Source organism: Schistocerca americana, chromosome 5 (genome assembly GCF_021461395.2).
Source record: "Schistocerca americana isolate TAMUIC-IGC-003095 chromosome 5, iqSchAmer2.1, whole genome shotgun sequence".
Lineage (NCBI taxonomy): Eukaryota > Metazoa > Arthropoda > Insecta > Orthoptera > Acrididae > Schistocerca > Schistocerca americana.
Window position 1 is genome coordinate 59,405,823 of NC_060123.1, and position 14,772 is coordinate 59,420,594.

Below are 14,772 nucleotides of genomic sequence, written 5' to 3' on the forward strand. Positions count from 1 at the left end.
TTTAAAAATCACACTTGTCCAGTCTACACTTTAGTCCTGCATCAGATAACACACAAAACAAAGCAGGTAAATTTGCAATATGTTCTTCCAGTGTACAACCTGCTACTACAATCTCATCCAAATAGTTTGAACAGTCAGCTTGCGCAGTCAGCTGTTTCAAATACCATTGGTAAATGGTGGGTTCGGAAGCACTGCCAAAAGGCAAACGCAAATATCTAAACAAGCCCAAATGAGTATTTACTACACACACGTTTTGAGATCCGTCATTACGCGGTATTTAAAGATGCGCGTCATGCAAATCAATTTTTGAAAAGCGGCATCCAGCTGTCCATGAGACCCTCTTGAGCATGGCAATGGATAAGTATCAATATCAGTTTGTGGGTTGACTGTAGATTTAAAGTCGAATGTGATATGGGTGCACTACCTCCGTTATCTTGCAATTCTTTAAGTTCAGCAGCAACTTTGTGCCGTAATGCAATGGGAACAATTCTGGCCCTGCAAAATTTTGTCTGAGCATTGTTTTCAGAGTAACATGTGCACCAAAATTGTTAGCTTTGCCTAAAACTTCAGAAAAGACATTTGGGAATTCTTTTGGCAAGCTATCTACACTGTCTTTTGCATTGAAATGCAGAGACAGACAACACATTGTCCTGAATGTTAAAGCCAAACAAATCAAAAGAATCAAGATCAAATATGTTCTCACACTCGTGTGATTGTAGCACTATAAAAGGCACTGTTCACATATGCGAGCTATACATGGCAGGCAAAGTACATGTTCCGAGAATGGGAACGTCTTGTCCATTATAAGCCATCAATTGCGTGCTAGTTTTGGACAGGTGTGGGAAGCCTAACAGTTCATATGAGTGACGATTTAGCAGTGTGACAGAGGCACCTGTGTCCAACTGAAATTTCCCCACAAAGAAGTAAATGAACAAGAAGCTCGTTTGACTGGTGCGTCGCTGAAGAAACTGCGTGTGACTTGGGCCTTGTGACTAGATTTTTGTGAGTGGGCTGAATTCTTATGTTTGTTCCATTGCAAACATGCAGATTGTACATGTCCTTTCCTACCACAAGCATAACACTGAGCTTGTCGGGAGGGGCAGTCTTGACATTTGTGCCGTGAATAATACCAAGGGCAAGAATTTATTCTGTTCACCTGTGTAGCCACCTGTTTAGCGAACTGCTTATGTGGCGTGGAAGATCATTTACTCGGCGTGGCGAGCTGTCGCCGAATGGGCCGATCACAACTAAGGGACTTGACACGACAAATAGCTGGCCGCTCAAACTTATGACCTGACAAGGGACCTGAATTGTACTGATCTGTTATTTGTACTGCCTGCTGAAATGATGGATCAGACTGTTTGAAAATTTGTTCTCTGAGTTTGGCATCAGGTGCATTGTACACGATCGCATCACGCAACATAACATCTTAATATAAAGCACCGCAAGCACATTTGAATTTGTATTTCCTTGTCATAACCTCCAAATCTGTTATCGCTATAAGTTTGTTCTGACCATTTTTTGCAATTGGAGAATTGATACCTACCTGTTATCATATTCACTCGTTGGTCATAATAGTTAGTCAGTGAAGAGATAACTTGATCACATGCAAGTTCACTCGGAGTGGCTTAGGGAAAAGTTTTGTGATTAAGCAGAACAGTGCACTTCCTGTCGTTGATAATAGGTAATGGCTTTTCACAGTAACTGGTACATTGTGAGCTAGCAGGTGGGCCTCAGACTGGGACAACCACTCGAGCCATTCCTCTCCTTGTTCACTAAACTGCCAAAAAGGTGGTATGACAATGGGTGTTCCTGTAGGTGGTGCTTGTTCTGTAGGGTGCGCAGCATTGGCTAGTAGCTGCTGCACCGTGTTGAGTAACTTGCAAGATCTGTTGCGTCTGGAACTGAAACATCTGCATTAGCTGTGTGGCATCTTAACACTTGCAGATGTGGCACCTGAGCAGGGGATGGGAGAGGCCGGGTGGGCATTTTGGAAGACACAAAATGCAACTAACAGACAAGGCAAGCAAGCAAAAAAAAAAAGCAAAGAAAATATCTGCAATGCCCACCTGAAAACACTGATTAGCAAAAACGACAAGAAACTGTTAAATCAATGAAAGACAGAATTAGGGCTCCAGCAAAAAAAAAAATAGAAAATTCGGTGGCCATCAGGTGCGGAGTTCGGTTGTTAGACCTCGTCACCAAATGTGTGGTACTGCCCACTCGTCTCGTATAGGATGCCTAAAGGGTGCTGTGGTCTCAGAATGCTATACAACAATTCAAGAAAATCAGATTAATAGTTTTTATTACAAAACAGAAGAATGACAGTACTTAACTTTGAAATTACAACAGTGTCACAAGTGATGAGCAACATGCAAACAATCAAAGTCCTTTGCTGTATACAAGGTCCATGTAAACAATTGATATGGATCACACAACACTACTATCGTAGTGCTTTCCTAGTACTGTGCTAATACTGTGCTGGTCTGCGAGTCTGGTACTGTGCTAATACTGTCTGCCTAAGGCTGGTGGGAGAATCGCTTATATTCACTTTGTCTAGATGCCGCTCCTATCTTGGTGACGTCCTGATCAGTGTGCTATTGACTGATGTCATTTCACAGCCTTCTCTGTGGTTGCATTTTATTATGCCGGAACAGTACATTCCATGTAACAACAGGTGTAGAGCTTACAGGAGTCTAACATGAACTGAAGCCATTGCTTACATGGCTGAACGGGAAGAAAGAGTGACTTCAGAGCCATGTGATGCCCCCTGTTGAGCATGATAGTAAAGCTATATAATTTTAAAAAAAATTGTTAAAAATGTACTGAACAATGGAACCACAAGTAATGGCTATAAACATGGAAAGCAATTAATGTGTGGAGCCGTAAGCATAGCCCGCTCAATCGTAGTAAGTACGGGATAGTATGTCATGTATTTTTGCATTACAAATTAATGTAAGGGGATCCATTTACAGTTCCACACAACACAAAAAGTACAGTGTTAAAACAACGTACCAAAGCAATTAAAATTTAGAAGAAATAAAAATAGTGCAATAAACTGAAGTATTCCCTTTGGGACATAAACTCACGTTGTCCAACTGATAAAATACACTGGCACTAGGGCTTATAGTATAGGCATCATCGAAAGGTATTAAGATAACCAGTAGTGCATAAATAAGTTGTATGAGCATATTTTATTTTCCATAACCCTGTCATACGACCGGGATTAACCCTTCCTGGTCCACAGTCGGACTATGTCCGACATTACAATTTTCCAACAGAGCTCCAGTGTTGGATGATGTCTAACACATTTCCATTATTGTGCTATTAGTGCAGTCCATTGTTGGAATTTGCTAGGTGCATGGCACCACTTAGCACAAAGATCCGACAACTCAGTGCGATTGCATTTGCAGTGATAGAAAATGTGTAAATGATGATGATATTGCCATGTGGCTTCTTGAAGACATTCAACAGTTGATTTATCAAAAATCAGAAATTAACAGTTGATCTGTAGCTCATAATGAGATCTATCCCATTGCTTAATGTACTGCTGGCTTTTCTGTTATCACCACAAGTGTGTCGTATTACTAGTACATATTGTGTCCGTATGTTGTTAGACATTTCAAGTTGGTACTTCATATCTTTTATGGATGCCCTTTTTAACTTCCTATACAATTTTTTATAATATGATTTGTTTCTGGGGGCATAAAAATAACAAAAAGTGTGGTTGTCTTGTTCCTTGGCTAATTTTATCTTATATTAGCCCAGAGAGGGTGTGCATTTGAAAATAACCGTGTTCTCTCTTCTCTGTTGCATTTCTTTATTTTACTTGTATGTTCACTTTGTATGCACCATTGGCTAGCTTCACACCTTCTGATGTTGTATACTGTTTTATCGCACGTGTTTGCACTGTAAGCCCAGAGATGGCACTAACACATTTTTACAAGTTTTACTATGTTAGTTTATGCTCATATAGGGTATGTCTTGGTTTATTGTACTATCTTCATTTCCTATCATTTTTAATTGCTTTGGTACATTATTTTAATATTGTGCTTTTTGTATTGTATGGAATTGTAAATGGGTCCTCTTCCTTCAGTTTTTAATGCAAAAATACGTGACATACTATCCTGTGCTTACTGCCATTGAGCAGGTAATATTTATGGCTCCAAACATATGATTTGCTTTCCATGTTTAACCATCACTTGTGGTTTTATTGTTCAGCACTTTTTTAAAGAAATTTGTTAAAAATTATATAGCTTTACTATCCTGCATCTATTCACCAGAGCCTCGATAGAAGGCAGCACGTGGCTCTGACTTCACTTTTTTCTCCTGTTCAACCATGTAAGCAACGGCTTCATTTAATGTTAGACTCCTGTAAGCTCTACACCAATATTGTTTACTACGTGACACTTTGGACTAATGTCACCTGTTGCTATGCGGTATGTAACTGTGTGGTGCTTTTTGTTGCACTTACAATATGGTGTCAACTATATTATATTTCTCCCTGATTCTCCTGTTTTGTGATTTTTAACACTGAAGATGACTCTGTAATAGTTGAAATCTTATAAATCTGATGTAATAAAACAACAGATTTGATGTTCAATTGCTGTTGTCTTCTCCAGAATCGTAAATATATGTTTGACAACTCAGAAAAATCACCATAACTGGTGGGAATTAGTATTACGGTACGTCTGCTGCACATTCCCATTTCCTACAGTTGCCATAATGTTACATCAACTGCACGAAAATCATCATAACTGATAGGAAGTAGTATTACAGTGCATCCGCTGCACATTCCCATTTCCTACAGTTGCCGTAATGTTACATCAACCGCACGCTAAGTGTTAAAGGTATATTAATATTTTTAGGCAATTGAAGGTCAAGATAGGTAATGGGGAAAGATAAGGATTTATGGGTATCTAATTTTCATGAAGCTTTGAAATGGAAGAGCAGATTGAGATCGCAAACTTGAGTGTGCTTAGTTATTAAAATTCTTCTGGGTATTATGCCGTGTCATTGCTAAAAACTAACAACAATAATAAACTAAAACCAACGTTTCGGCCAAATTGCAATGGCCTTCCTCAGGGCACAACTGGTTTTGCATGGGGATAGGTGCTTCTATTTATTACAGACTATCGATGTCTGACGTCACTGTTGTAAAACTTTTAATTGGCCCTCTAATATGATTGGCTAGTCAGGACGTAAGGGGAGATGGAAGCAAAGAGGCTATTTGTGGATGTCCATGTCGTCAACGATTGGTAGCTGTCCAACAATCAATGTTTGGCTTCTGGTCAGCAAGATTACCTCCTGGTGTGCACAGAAATGGACTTACAGTTGCTCTACGGCTGTTTGTGCAGATATGTCCGTGTCCCATGTAGCTTCTGCCCTGCTCGCGGCCCATTGGACTGGGATGGCCGGTTGTGTTTTTGGCCAAACAATCTCTCACTAGCAACAATGAGTGAGCAGGTGCACTGTCGTGATGCAAAAGCTATGAATTGTACTTACACAATTCTGGATGTTTTTTGCATATTGCTTTTCGCAAACGGCACATAACGACAAGGTAATACTCCTTTTTGACTGGATGACCTTGAGGCACAAATTCCTGATGCGCTATGCGTGGTAATGGAAAAAAAATAAAGCGAGCAAAACGTTGACATTTGATTGAACTTGGTGTGCTTTTTTCGGTCTTGGCTCTTCAGGATGTTTTCATTGGGACGATTGGGCTTTGATTTCGACATCATAACTATAAACCCATGTTTCATCATCAGTTATGACTCTTTCGTGCAAATCAGGATCATCATTGTCAACATTTCAAGTGTTTTAGAGCACTTGATTCCATTTTTCACACAAAATTTGATGTTGATTTCTTGCTCCATTGTTTATAATAATTGAAAATCACTGAGCACACACAAACACATCTAACCTTTCTATCTGTCAAAAACAAATGAAGTATGCTGTGCACTTGAACCTGTGAACATATGTTTGGGACATGTGTACCAACATAAAATAAAAAAAAATGATAATCAAATGTATGTTGCCTGTGAAATTTGAAAAGTCACCTTACTTTTTGAACAGCCCTCATATGTCATCAGTAGTCACGGAAGCAGTTACGAAATGCTCATACATTCATATAAACAAATTGGGATATCTGTAAATTGTCAAAGGTGCCTGTGATGTCTATCCTAACTGTAATCTTGTAGTTATCGGAGACGTTATGTACTATGTTGTTGCTCAGGAAACGGCATCCTCAATAGAGTTATACTGTGTGAAGCCATACTGGCATGGGCTGAGACTGAGAATCTCTTTGTATCAGAAAACCTTCATAGAGGAGATATTTTTTGCAGTTTAATAAATGTATTGTTTGGACAGATAAGTCTATACATCTTAGGATTGCAGGGTACCTTTGTAGGAGGTGTTTAAAATAATTAATTTTCTGCCAGACTTCGAGAACTTGTCTAATTTAATTCTTCATTTGGGTATAGCACAATTTGTAGTTTTGGATGCTGCAGAATTTTCAATTAAGTACCATGTGGATGGGAAGACTTTTCTCTATTGGTCTTGGCCAGCATCAACACAATCTCCTCTTGTGCATACAGATAAATAAGGCATTTACTCAGTAATTTTACTTTACCCCTGACTTGACTTGTGTACAGATTACCCAGTGCGTGTCACTATACAAGTAATTTTACTTTACTCTGCCTTGAGTTGTATCCAAATTAGTCGGTATGTGTCACTATACAATCACAAGAACAGAGAGTGGATAGTGAATTGGAGGTTAACATTTGAAACAAAGGTCATAGTTGATTTATGTGGAAGATATGCTAGTGATAGTATAATTGACTGGTTTTAGTAACCAATTGGCCTGTCAATTCCCCCCCCCCCCCCCCCCCCCCCCCCCATGTGGTTCCCTCCCCCACCCCACCCCGTTAGGTGAAACAACTGAATGAAAGTAGTTTCTGTGGCTATGTTGGCTATACAAATCAAATATTTTTACTTACTCTCCAGATTTGAGTATTTTCAGTTAATGTGAGACAACTGACTGACCCAAGTTGTTATCTGAGTGTTTTTTTTTTTCTGCGTCCGGGTTGGAGGGATTTCATTTGCATACTACTTCAGCATTTTCGGCTATACATGAACCATAAGAAGGCTTGTCAACTTTTTAGAGACAAATAACAAATCTTACTTCAAGAAGATGTGAATAGAAAGTATATTCTAAAAATGAAGTATTTTCAAAATTTATATGTTAAGTTACTTAAATATGAATATTTTGTACTTCTTGAAGCAACCCCTCTTTCACTGCCTCCTTCTCCTCCTCCAGTGCCACCACCACCACCACCACCACCACCACCACCACCTCTCTTCCTGCGCTGCTGGATTGCACCCATCGCAAATAATTCTATCGCAGTAAATGCTGAGGTGATGTGAACAGGAAGTATATAAGATAAAATTTCTTTGATTGTTTGGTGACTTAATTGCTTGCTTTTTAATTATATACTGTCACTCATCAGAAGTCCCCCCCTCCCCTGTCCAAGGAGTCACAGCCTAGTTTGTCACAGAACCTTTGAAGTCTGGTTAAGCCATTCTACTTGACTCAGAACCAGGGGCGCGATCAGTTTTAAGGACAATGGTGAAGATTGTAAGCTTTGTTAAAACTCCGTGTGCAAGACCGGTTTTCTCAATCTACTCTGCCCGTTGCTGGATTGACCCAAGTATAACCTCAAAGACCAGATGACATTTGTTCCAACATGTTCCACAATCTACAGGTAGGAACACCCTGTTATCTCAATAACTGAAAATTTGTATATAGGCTCTATTTCCTGCTTGTATCCTTTCTTTTACAGATTATTTCATATTATTTTCACTAGTTAAAAGGACATCTAGATAATGAAAGTAACTGACAACTTTGAAACGTGTATTAGAGCCCTTCAAGCCATGTGGTTTTCTTCTAGCCTAGAACTGGAATTTATCACGTATTTTTGTCTTGTTTTCATTTACAGTCAGTTCAATTTTTCTCTTTCTGCTACCATTACATTTCTTTAAGCATTTTGCCACAATTCCAAGAGTACCTGCATTTGCATGCATCCAGCAGGATTTAATCATTATTGTACCTCTCTTTTTATGTTTTTTGTATCAGACTGTTTAGAGCTAAGGTAAACAGAACTGTAAAGAGATCATCACCCTATTTCCCCCCATCTGTGATTTTTCCTTGTCCTTCATATTACATGATACAATTCTCTTGTTCCCTTCTGTTTCATTAATTCTTTTACCTTGAAATTTTGTCTCCGGTCATTTCTTTTTCATATGTATCATATGTGCATTTGACCTTGCTTCCTTATACACTTCCAAATTTTTGTTGCCTCTCTCTCTGTAGCGTTCTCAGTTTTGCTGAGTTTCTATTGTCTATCGCTAGTTTACATTCATCATCAACCCATTCATTCATTTCTTTGCTTGCTTCTTGTGCTGCTGCTTTCACCACTTTCTCACTTCTATTCCTCCTATTATTTCCTCGTCTGCTGTCAGAGTGTCTGTAATTTTTATTTGGTTTGTTTTTACAGTTTTTACTAGTAGAAAACTGACATGGCATAGATCCATTCTCAGTTCTTTTTTCTTGTGTAAAGTGTATCTCATTGATACTCTTTCACATTGGTTTCCCACAACCTTTGCAATAAACTCTCCCAAAACTAGCAGTAGGTTGTATTTTCCTGCATGTACTTGCAAGGACATCTTTAATTTTGAGTCTACTCAGTTTTTTCTTTATAGGTTCAAATTCCAAAGTACTTCTCTTTATCCCATTTGTTGTTATAAATCCTGTTCCAGACTGACCTATTCTTCTTTCTGCTCCACTCTACAGCAAAGAATACTGAGGTGTATCATATCTATTCGTCCTTGACCTTGCCATCTCACATCTCGTAGTGCCACAGTATTGCAATATATTTATTACCATCCTAATAGGGGATCTGGAACTACTACTTCATCTCTCAAACACTTACACATTTTTGGGAAGGAATTATTTAATAGTTCCAACATAGCTTTTATATTTTTGGAATCCAGTTCATCGGCTTTCTTTTATTTATTTATGTATTAAGTAGCTAAATAACATTTTACAGGTGAATTGTATGTAGTATGGGCTAGTACACTTTCAGTCACTTTAATTAGCAATTTACAATAAAGGAATGGGAAATTTAAACTAGGTTCTGTGTTGATTTTTGAAAGTAAATACATGTTGCCACAACTAAAGAATTTGTAATTATTTTGTTTCCAGGCACTATTGAGCAGATGACAGTGCTCGAGAAAGTTTCTGAGGACACGCTGATATTCCTACAGGTTCACAAACGTATATGGCCGGCATCTCAGCGAGACTCACTCTTCTGGTCTCACATACGTAAAGTACCGGATGACAAGGACAGGGACAGTCAGGATTTATGGATAGTGTGTAATCACTCCACTGACAGTAGCGAGTTTCCGGTCAGTACAATTGCTGTCAAGAGTATTATACATGAATATTATTTCAACAAACATTTTTATTGTGTAGGGAAATAAAGGTAATGTATTGTATTGTATTGTATTGTATTGTGTACAATGCTGAATTTCAGAAATTAGACCCTTGAACAGTAATGTTACAGTGTCTAATGACTGTGCCAGAAGAGATGTTTAAAGAACAAAGTGAAAACAGTAATATTTGTTTACTGATGTATACATGGGCATAGAAGTGGATGGAGGAAATGAGGGAGAGAATTGAAGAAGCCTAATTATGAAATTGGCTAATGAGGTACGGGAACAGAGTTGGCAAGATCCAAAGTCGATTGACTGTTACTTTGACAGATATTATTTATAGCACTACTGAGTTATCACCTTTGTAGTTTTTCTCATGTTATGTAAAGTGTGCCACATTCTGTTTTGTGTTATATGGTGCATGGTGTAGTAAGTTTACCCTCTATATCACTACTAATAAATCCTTATCTCTGAAACTGAGTACATCTACATTCTCATACATACTCCACAGACCACTATGTGATGCAGGGTGCAGCATACCATGTACCATTACTGGTCATGTTCTTTCCTATTCCACTCCCAGATAAAGTAAGGGAAAAACTACTATTTATAAGCCTTCATATGAGCCCTAATTTATCATTGTGGTCCTTAGACAAAATGTACATTGGCAGGAGTAGTATCATTCCGTAGTTGTTCTCAAATGCTGGTTCTCTGGATTTCCTCGATTGTGCCTCACAAAAGAACGCCATCTTCCCTCCAAGGTTTCCCATTTGACTTCAGGTAGTGTCTTCATAATACTTTCATGGTAATCAAACTTACCAGTGTCAAATTGTGCTTTTACGTCTTCCTTTAATGCAACCTCGATCAGTATGCAGTAATGGGTCACACTGCTGTCCTATGTGGTCTGCTTTATAGATGAACTACACTAGCCTGAAGTTCTCCCACTAAAACAAAGTCAACCATTTACCTTCCCTGTTATCAGTAGGTTGTGCTCATTCCATTTGTATCACTTTGTGGCGTTCTCTCTCTCTCTTTTTTACAGCACTCTACCATTCATCACACTAATAAGAAATTGTAAGTCTTCCTGTACCCTTTTACAGTCACCCAATAATGACATCTTCCCCTGCACCACAGCATCATCAGCAAACAGCTGTAAGTTGCTACTCACCCTGTCCATCAGATCACTATGTGATCAAAAGTATCCAGACACCACCAAAAACATACTTTTTTCATATTACGTGCATTGTGCTGCCACCTACTGCCAGTAACTCCATATCAGCAGCTTCAGTAGTCATTAGACATCGTGAGAGAGCAGAATCGAGCGCTCTGCGGAACTCGCAGACTTCGAACGTGGTCAAGTGATTGGATGTCACTTGTGTCATACATCTGTAAGCGAGATTTCCACACTCCTGCCGGCCAGTGTGGCCGAGCGGTTCTAGGCGCTTCAGTCTGGAACTGCGCGACTGCTACGGTCGCAGGTTTGAATCCTGCCTCGGGCATGGATGTGTGTGATGTCCTTAGGTTAATTAGGTTGAAGTAGTTCTAAGTTCTAGGGGACTGATGACCTCAGATGTTAAGTCCCACAGTGGTCAGATCCATTTGAATCCACACTCCTGAACATCCCTAGGTCCAATGATACTGAAGTGGAAACATGAAGGACATGTACAGCACGAAAGCAACAGGCCGACCTCATCTGTTGACTGACAGAGACCGCTGACAGTTGAAGAGGTTCGTAATGTGTAATAGGCAGACATCTATCCAGACCATCACACAGGAATTCTAAATTACATCAACATCCACTGCAAGTACTATGACAGTTAGGTGGGAGGTGAGGAAACTTGATTTCATGGTCGACTGCCTGCGCATAAGCCACACATCAAGACTGTAAATGCCAAACGACACCTCGCTTGGTGCAAGGAGTGTAAACATTGGATGATTGAACAGTGGAAAAATGTTGGGTGGAATGACAAATCACGATACACAATGTGGCAATCTGATGGCAGGGTGTGGGTATGGCGAGTGCCCAGTGAATGTCATCTGCCAGTGTGTGTAATGCCAACAGTAAAATTTGGAAGTGTTGGTGTTATGGTGTGGTCATGTTTTTCATGGAGGGGGCTTGCACCCTTCGTTGTTTTGCGTGGCACTATCACAGCACAGGCCTGTATTGATGTTTTAAGCTCCTGCTTGCTTCACTCTGTTGAAGAGCAATTCAGGTATGGCGATTGCATCTCTCAACACACTCGTGCACCTGTTCATAATACACGGCCTGTGGCGGAGTGGTTGCACAACAACAACATTCCCGTAATGGACTGGCCTGTACAGAGTCCTGACCTGAATCCTATAGAACACCTTTGGGATGTTTTGGAATGCCGACTTCATGCTAGGCTTCACCAATTGACATTGATACCTCTCCTCAGTGCAGCACTCCATAAAGAATGCACTGCCATTCCCCTAGAAATCTTCCAACACGTAATTGAACGTATGCCTGCGAGAGTGGAAGCTGTCGTCAAGGCTAGCCAACATCATATTGAATTCCAGCATTACCAGTGGAGGGCACCACGAACTTGTAAGTCATTTCCAGCCAGATGTCTGGATTCTTTTGATCACATAGTGATGTATCTAGGGAATAGGAGTGATCCCATCACACTTCCTGGGGGCACTCCTGATGCTACCCTTGTTTGTGGTGAACAGTCACCATCAAGGACAGTGTACTGGGTTCTTTACTTAAGAAGTCTTGAAGTCACTCACAAATCTGAGAACCTTATCTGTATGCTCAAACCTTTATTAACTGCCTGCAGTGGGTCACCATATCAAACACTTACAAGATAATTAGAAATATGGAATATGCTTGTTGCTCCACGTCCATGGTTCGCAGGATATCATGTGGGAAAAGGTTGAGCTGGCTTCACCCTGGCTTTGGTTTCTAAATCTATGCTGATTTGTAGATACAAGCTTTTCCGTCTCAAGGAAATTTATTACATTTGAATTCTGTATGTCTTCAAGAATTCTGCAGCAAACCAGTGTTAAGGGTATTGGTCTTTACTTATGCGGGTCTGTTTCATGCCTTTCTTATATGCTGGAATTGCCTGCACTTTTTTCAGTTGCTTGGGACTTTGCACGGGGCAAGAGATTCCCATCATTTGCTCTTTCATTGATGGTTAAGAGCCCAGAGTATTAGAAAAAGATGGAGAAATGCAATGTGACATCACTAATTTACATTCTGTTATTTTGTATAATGTTTTATCTCTCAAACAGTAACAGATCATTTTATTGCTCCAATGAATTTAGTCGTGTTTATTGTAGAAAGTCTCAGTGAGACACAAGTTTTAAAATAGTTTCCAGTTGTAAAAATTGCAATATTCAGTGCTTAAGAAACACTTAATTTAATGAGTTATAAAAAGTTAATTTTATTTTCTTGTTCTAGGTGTCTACTATATCATGGAATTAATATTTATCTGTTTATGTGAGTGTACTTACATGTAGGTGACAAAAGTCACGGGACACCACCTAATATCGTATTGGACCTCCTATTGCCTGTTGCAATGCAGCAACTTATTGTGGCATGGACTCAGCAAGTTGTTGGAAGTCCCTGCACATATATTGAGCCAAGCAGCCTCTATTGTCATCCGTAATTGCGAAAGTTTTGCCAATGCACAATTTTGTGCATGAACTGGCTCTTGATTATGTCCCACAAATGTTCGATGGGATTCATGTCGGGCAATCTGGGTAGCCAAATAATTTGCTTGAACTGTCCAGAATGTTCTTCAAACCAGTCGTGAAGAGTTGTGGCCGGGTGACATGGCACATTGTCATCTGTAAAAATTCCAACTTGGTTTGGGAATATGAAGTCCATGAATGGCTGCAAATGGTCTCTAAAGTAGCCGAACACAATCATTTTCTGTCAAGGACCAGTTCAGTTGCCCCAGAGGACCCAGTCTATTCCATGTAAACATACACTCCTGGAAATTGAAATAAGAACACCGTGAATTCATTGTCCCAGGAAGGGGAAACTTTATTGACACATTCCTGGGGTCAGATACATCACATGATCACACTGACAGAACCACAGGCACATAGACGCAGGCAACAGAGCATGCACAATGTCGGCACTAGTACAGTGTATATCCACCTTTCGCAGCAATGCAGGCTGCTATTCTCCCATGGAGACGATCGTAGAGATGCTGGATGTAGTCTTGTGGAACGGCTTGCCATGCCATTTCCACCTGGCACCTCAGTTGGACCAGCGTTCGTGCTGGACGTGCAGACCGCGTGAGACGACGCTTCATCCAGTCCCAAACATGCTCAATGGGGGACAGATCCGGAGATCTTGCTGGCCAAGGCAGTTGACTTACACCTTCTAGAGCACGTTGGGTGGCACGGGATACATGCGGACGTGCATTGTCCTGTTGGAACAGCAAGTTCCCTTGCCGGTCTAGGAATGGTAGAACGATGGGTTCGATGACGGTTTGGATGTACCGTGCACTATTCAGTGTCCCCTCGACGATCACCAGTGGTGTACGGCCAGTGTAGGAGATCGCTCCCCACACCATGATGCCGGGTGTTGGCCCTGTGTGCCTCGGTCGTATGCAGTCCTGATTGTGGCGCCAAACATGCATACGACCATCATTGGCACCAAGGCAGAAGCGACTCTCATCGCTGAAGACGACACGTCTCCATTTGTCCCTCCATTCACGCCTGTCGCTACATCACTGGAGGCGGGCTGCACGATGTTGGGGCGTGAGCGGAAGACGGCCTAACGGTGTGCGGGACCGTAGCCCAGCTTCATGGAGACGGTTGCGAATGGTCCTCGCCGATACCCCAGGAGCAACAGTGTCCCTAATTTGCTGGGAAGTGGCGGTGCGGTCCCCTACGGCACTGCGTAGGATCCTACGGTCTTGGCGTGCATCCGTGCGTCGCTGCGGTCCGGTCCCAGGTCGACGGGCACGTGCACCTTCTGCCGACCACTGGCGACAACATCGATGTACTGTGGAGACCTCACGCCCCACGTGTTGAGCAATTCGGCGGTACGTCCACCCGGCCTCCCGCATGCCCACTATACGCCCTCGCTCAAAGTCCGTCAACTGCACATACGGTTCACGTCCACGCTGTCGCGGCATGCTACCAGTGTTAAAGACTGCGATGGAGCTCCGTATGCCATGCCAAACTGGCTGACACTGACGGCGGCGGTGCACAAATGCTGCGCAGCTAGCGCCATTCGACGGCCAACACCGCGGTTCCTGGTGTGTCCGCTGTGCCGTGCGTGTGATCACTGCTTGTACA

General features: G+C 41.2%; 1 protein-coding gene across 1 annotated transcript in view; it reads left to right on the top strand.

The window, feature by feature from the left end:
* The window catches only part of LOC124615912 (ceramide transfer protein), a 210,772-nt gene that overhangs the window by 136,488 nt on the left and 59,512 nt on the right, over positions 1-14,772 (top strand). Inside the window, exon 8 of the mRNA XM_047144090.1 lies at positions 9,263-9,465. Coding sequence (XP_047000046.1) covers positions 9,263-9,465 — 203 coding nt within the window. The remainder of the gene's footprint in view (positions 1-9,262; positions 9,466-14,772) is intronic.